This window comes from Coenobita brevimanus, chromosome 49 (assembly GCF_032717465.1).
Source record: "Coenobita brevimanus isolate Jiangsu-jjx chromosome 49, ASM3271746v2, whole genome shotgun sequence".
NCBI lineage: Eukaryota > Metazoa > Arthropoda > Malacostraca > Decapoda > Coenobitidae > Coenobita > Coenobita brevimanus.
In genome coordinates, this window is record NC_137002.1 from 22800995 (window position 1) to 22807222 (window position 6228).

Here is a 6228-nt window from a genome sequence, read left to right on the forward strand (position 1 = left end):
TTGGGGGAATCTTATGACAGGATGATAAAGGAAGAACCAGATGTAAAGATATATAGAGTCTGAGGTGGGTGACAAAATAGTGTAGGTGGCAAAAGATGAACCAGATGTAAATTTGAGTATGAGGTGAATGACAAAATAATGGAAGTGGTAAAGGAAGAACCAGGTCTAAAGTTACAGTGTGAAGTGCGTAACAGAATAACGGAGGTGGTAAAGGAAGAACTAGATGTAAAGTCAGAGTGTGAGGTGGATGACAAAATAATGGAAGTGGTAAAGGAAGAACCAGGTCTAAAGTTACAGTGTGAAGTGCGTAACAGAATAACGGAGGTGGTAAAGGAAGAACTAGATGGAAAGTTAGAGTGTGAGGTGGATGACAAAATAATGAAAGTGGTAAAGGAAGAACCAGGTCTAAAGTTACAGTGTGAAGTGCGTAACAGAATAACGGAGGTGGTAAAGGAAGAACCAGGTCTAAAGTTACAGTGTGAAGTGCGTAACAGAATAATGGAGGTGGTAAAGGAAGAAACAGATGTAAAGTTAGAGTGTGAGGTGCGTGACAAAATAATGGAGGTGGTAAAGGAAGAACTAGATGTAAAGTCAGAGTGTGAGGTGGATGACAAAATAATGGAAGTTGTAAACGAAGAAACAGATGTAAAGTTAGATTGTGAGATGAGTGACAAAATGTTCCTCAGTGACAATGAGACTGTCGTGGATGCAGTGTCTTCAGCTGAAGTTAAGCAGTTCAGATGTTTGGAGTGTGATAAAACATTTCCTTTAAAGAAAAGTCTTAACCAACATGCAGTTGTTCATTCAGGAGTGAAGAATTTTGAGTGTGATGAATGTGGTAATCGATTTGCACGGAAGTGTGGTCTTACTCAGCACCTATTAATTCATTCAGGAGTGAAGAAGTTCAAGTGTGATGAATGTGGTAAACTATTTGCACGGAAGAGTGATCTCACCCGTCACATATTAATTCATTCAGGAGTGAAGAATTTCAAGTGTGACGAATGTGGTAAACTATTTGCACATAAGAATATTCTCACTCAGCACCTATTAATTCATTCAGGAGTGGAGAATTTTAAGTGTGATGAATGTGGTAAACGATGTGCAGACAAGAGTAGTCTCACTCAGCACCTATTAATTCATTCAGGAGTGAAGAAGTTCAAGTGTGATGAATGTGGTAAACTATTTGCACATAAGAATAATCTCACTCGGCACCTATTAATTCATTCAGGAGTGAAGAAGTTCAAGTGTGATGAATGTGGTAATCGATTTGCATGGAAGGATAGTCTTACTCAGCACCTATTAATTCATTCAGGAGTGAAGAATTTCAAGTGTGACGAATGTGGTAAACTATTTGCACATAAGAATATTCTCACTCGGCACCTATTAATTCATTCAGGAGTGAAGAATTTTAAGTGTGATGAATGTGGTAAACTATTTGCACACAAGAGTAGTCTCACTCAGCACCTATTAATTCATTCAGGAGTGAAGAAGTTCGGGTGTGATGAATGTGGTAAACTATTTGCATACAAGCGTAATCTCACTCAGCACCTGTTAATTCATTCAGGAGTGAAGAATTTCAAGTGTGATGAATGTGGTAAACGATTTACACAGAAGGAAAATCTCACCAGACACCTATTAATTCATTCAGGAGTGAAGAATTTCAAGTGTGATGAATGTGGTAAACTATTTGCACAGAAAGCTAAGCTCACCCGTCACATATTAATTCATTCAGGAGTGAAGTTCAAGTGTGATGAATGTGGTAAACTATTTGCATATAAGATTAGTCTCACCAGACACCTATTAATTCATTCAGGAGTGAAGAATTTCAAGTGTGATGAATGTGGTAAACTATTTGCACATAAGAATATTCTCACTCAGCACCTATTAATTCATTCAGGAGTGAAGAATTTTAAGTGTGATGAATGTGGTAAACGATTTGTAGACAAGAGTAGTCTCACTCAGCACCTATTAATTCATTCAGGAGTGAAGAAGTTCAAGTGTGATGAATGTGGTAATCGATTTGCACGGAAGGGTAGTCTTACTCAGCACCTATTAATTCATTCAGGAGTGAAGAAGTTCAAGTGTGATGAATGTGGTAAACTATTTGCACATAAGAATATTCTCACTCGGCACCTATTAATTCATTCAGGAGTGAAGAATTTTAAGTGTGATGAATGTGGTAAACGATTTGTAGACAAGAGTAGTCTCACTCAGCACCTATTAATTCATTCAGGAGTGAAGAAGTTCGAGTGTGATGAATGTGGTAAACTATTTGCAGACAAGCGTAATCTCACTCAGCACCTATTAATTCATTCAGGAGTGAAGAATTTCAAGTGTGATGAATGTGGTAAACTATTTGCACAGAAGGCTAATCTCACCTGTCACATATTAATTCATTCACGAGTGAAGAATTTTCAAGTGTGATGATTGTTGTTGTTCTTTGACAGAGTCAAAGAATAGCATATGAATCGATTAGAGAACTGAGTGGTAATGCAGGTAAACGCAAGGAAATACCAGTTAGAGACAGGGAAGGAAATATATTGACCAAAGATGGAGATATTAAAAATAGATGGAAAGAGCATTTTGAGACAGTTCTTAATAGACCAATACCACCAGAAGAGGATATACCGTCTGCTCAGGAAGATTTAAATATAGAAACAGGAGAGTTGAGGCTTGCAGAAGTGGAGAAAGCAGTAAAACAGTTAAAGAATAATAAGGCACCAGGAGAGGATGGTTTATTTCTGGAAATGTTTAAAGTGGAGGGGGATAGATTAATAATGATCTTGACCAAGCTATTCAATAAGATATGGGTGACGGGGTTACTACCATCAGTTTGGAAGAATGGTGTAATTGTTAAAGTTCCGAAGAAGGGAGACCTGAGTGAATGTGGTAATTGGAGGGGAATCTCTATGTCACCGATAGCTTTGAAAGTTTTCAGTAGAGTGTTGTTAAATAGGTTGGAGCTGGTGGTTGAGGGTATTCTGAGGGATGAACAGGCTGGTTTTAGAAAGGGACATGGTTGCAATGATCAGATCTTTATAGTTAGGCATTTGATGCAGCAAGTTAATGAAATGAGAGTACCGTTAAGTCTTTGTTTTGTTGATTTTGAAAAGGCTTTTGATAGTGTTTCGAGAGAGACTATGGGGAAGATCATGAGACATTATGGAATACCAGAGGAGTTTGTGAGGGTCATTATGAACATGCATGAGGACACATTTTGTAAAGTGATGGTTGATGGTTGTCTGAGTGATTCGTTTGAAGTCAGGTCCAGAGTAATTCAAGGTGGTGTTCTATCGCCTTTACTATTTATATTGGTCATTGATTACATTATGAAACGCGTTGGAACAGAAACCGGTGCAGGTATACTTTGGGGAGAGAACAGGAAACTTTTGGATTTAGATTATGCAGATGATATAGTTTTGATTTGTGATGGGCCAGAGAGATGCAGAGAGTGTTGGACTGTTTGGTGAGTGAAGGTTGCAAGGTGGGTTTGGTTATTAATTGTGGAAAAACTGAAATAATCAATATGAATATGGAAAATGTGCAGGAATGTGTAATTGGAGGTATGGTTGTAAAGCAAGTTGATAGGTTTAAATATTTAGGTACTTATTTAGCCAAGGATGGTTCTTTGAACTTTGAATTCGAGGAAAGGTTAAAGAAGGCTAATCAGGCAATGGGAATGCTTAAAAATATTTGGAATAATAACAATTTTTCTGTGCATACAAAAATCAAACTTTATAAGGTAATGGTTAGGAGTATCTTAATTTATGGACACGAGTCTTGGTACAGCACAGTGACTATGGAAAATAAATTCTTGGTGTTTGAAAAAAAAAGCACTTAGAAGAATATTAGGAGTTAAGTGGTGGGAAAGGATACCAAATAGTAGAATTAGAGAAATAACGGGAGTGCAGCCGGTCGATGAATATGTTAGGTTTTCACAATGGAAGTGGCTAGGACATGTGTATAGGAGACAGGGAATAGTACGAGGTACACCAGGGTGGGTGGCACTTGGTAGGAGAGGTAGAGGAAGGCCAAAAGAGACGTGGGTGAGGACAATGAGACGGGAAGCTGGAGATGAGTGTTGGGGAGATCTTGAGGAGTTAGCACAAGATAGGATGTGGTGGTGTGAGTTCATCGAGGCCCTATCAGCCATATTCTTAAAAATAATTCCTTCCCTAAACTTTTCCTTCCCTTCGAAGGATTTTTCTTTCCCTTCAGTATGTGTAAAGATTTCCTTGGAAGGGAAGGAAAAATGTTCAGGTTGGTAGCCCTGTTAAACTAAAATGACCCATCCTGCTGCTATTTGGTATGATGGAGCGTTAAATTTATAAACTAATACATCAGAACACGCATATCTCGTGCTGGATAATGAAAGCACAACACATGTGAGACGCGGGAGGTCGCCACCACATCTACAGTATACTGTTGGTTTGTATTCAGCCATAAATGCCATTCTGGCCAACACCGCAGCGTGTTCACTCCTCAAGACAATATTTTGATAAATTATATTCGAGGAATATTATTACGCTTAATGTTCTTATTAGTAAGTGTAAGAATCACTTGTTAACGTCCGTCTCGTGTACTCGCATGGCGGTGCTCACTTGTTTTTTTCCAGCTGGAAGACATGAGCCGAACCACACGTGTGACCTTGACGGCAGATTTTCCTTTTTCAGGCAAATTAACAACCAAAATGTTTCTTGAAATGAATCCTCGTTTGACCCTGGCCATAATGTATGGGATTTGTTAGTGTCAGATCATAAAAGATTGGATGAATATCGAAGGTAGTACGTCGTCTGCTCTGTTTATGTCTGGCTTATTGTCTCAGCCGACATGTGTAACACTTTTAAAGAGACACAAATAGTGCTTAAACATTAGTATGGCGTTGTAAACTGCATCAATAAAATTATACAGTAACTTCTGTCAACATTTTAAATATATATAAGACAATGAACCACAACAGAAAGCACAAAATTTATGAAGGAATTTTTGAAGAGAAGGGTCAAGGAATTCCTTCAAGTTCCAATAATTTCTGCTGCCCAGAGGAAAAATCTTTCCCTTCGCGCGGCCCAGGAAGGGAAGGATTTTTTTAAGAATACCAATTCGGCTAAAGATTTCCTTCCCATGCCTCTACAAGGGAAGGAAATGTTTAAGAATACGGCTGTATGCATCCCCGAGGGTGCCACAGGAAATGATTGATTGATTGATTGTTGTAAACTATTTGCACGGAAGGGTGATCTCACCAGGCACCTATCATTTCATTCATAAGGGAAGAATTTCAAGTGTGATAAATGTGGTAAACAGTTTGGTCAGAGAAGCAGTCTCACAACTATCTATCTATCTATCTATCTATAGCCCGACGCCCTAATCCCGCAAAGGGTGGCCGCAGACAAAACGCCTCCAAGTCACTCTGTCACCCACCATTTGACTACCCTCCCCCCAACTCATCCCCCCCCTCCCTCACATACCTCTCAACTCCATCCCTTCACCTCGTCCTCGGTCTACCCCTCCCTCTTCCTCCCCCCACCTCACCTACATACACCCTCTTAGTCAGTCTTTCATTCTCCATTCTCTTCACATGTCCAAACCACCTCAGTGTATTTCTCCTAATCTTCTCAACCACATCCACAATCACCCTACAACATTCCTTCACTTCTTCATTTATCAGCCTGTCCCTCCACGTCACTCCACATGCTCCTCTCAAGTAAGTCATTTCCACTGCTCTCACTCTTGACTTGTTCCCCTCTTGCAAGGTCCACGCCTCACTTCCATACGTCAGGGTAGGAATGACAATACTATCATGCAGTGACTTCTTAACCCTCTCGCGCACGATAAGTTTCAGTAAGTTTTCTGGCTCACAATTTTATACGACGAAGCCACCCGGCCGGGGAGCCCGCGCGCGGCAAATTTGAGCGAATGAAACACATTCTTGCCTTATTTTCGCCACCCAAAAATCCATGTATTCCCATGAAACCTTTCTCAAGGTAGGCATCGATGTTTGTTCTATCTGATAAACAGGACCAAAACACAGGAAAACACCAGCAAAAAAAGTTATTAGCCCTGGAAGCATGGTCGAGTAAACTGTTTTCACTTCCCAACATCGCCGTTTGAATATTTTCCATCATACAGGAAAATGATCTAATAAGTTTTTATAGAGAATTTCATCAGCTTTCTAACGAAACAAATCCGGTTGAGATACGATGTATACTTTTCGAGAAAATGGCCAAAAAC

The 6228-nt window shown here is 39.6% G+C and overlaps 1 protein-coding gene across 1 annotated transcript; it reads left to right on the forward strand.

Annotated features, from left to right (window-relative positions):
• Nucleotides 1-663: 663 nt before the first annotated feature.
• LOC145399557 (uncharacterized) lies at nucleotides 664-2424 on the forward strand. Its single transcript, XM_080272154.1, has one exon. The coding sequence runs from the start codon at nucleotides 664-666 to the stop codon at nucleotides 2422-2424; it is 1761 nt and encodes a 586-aa protein (XP_080128280.1).
• The last annotated feature ends 3804 nt before the right edge of the window (nucleotides 2425-6228 follow it).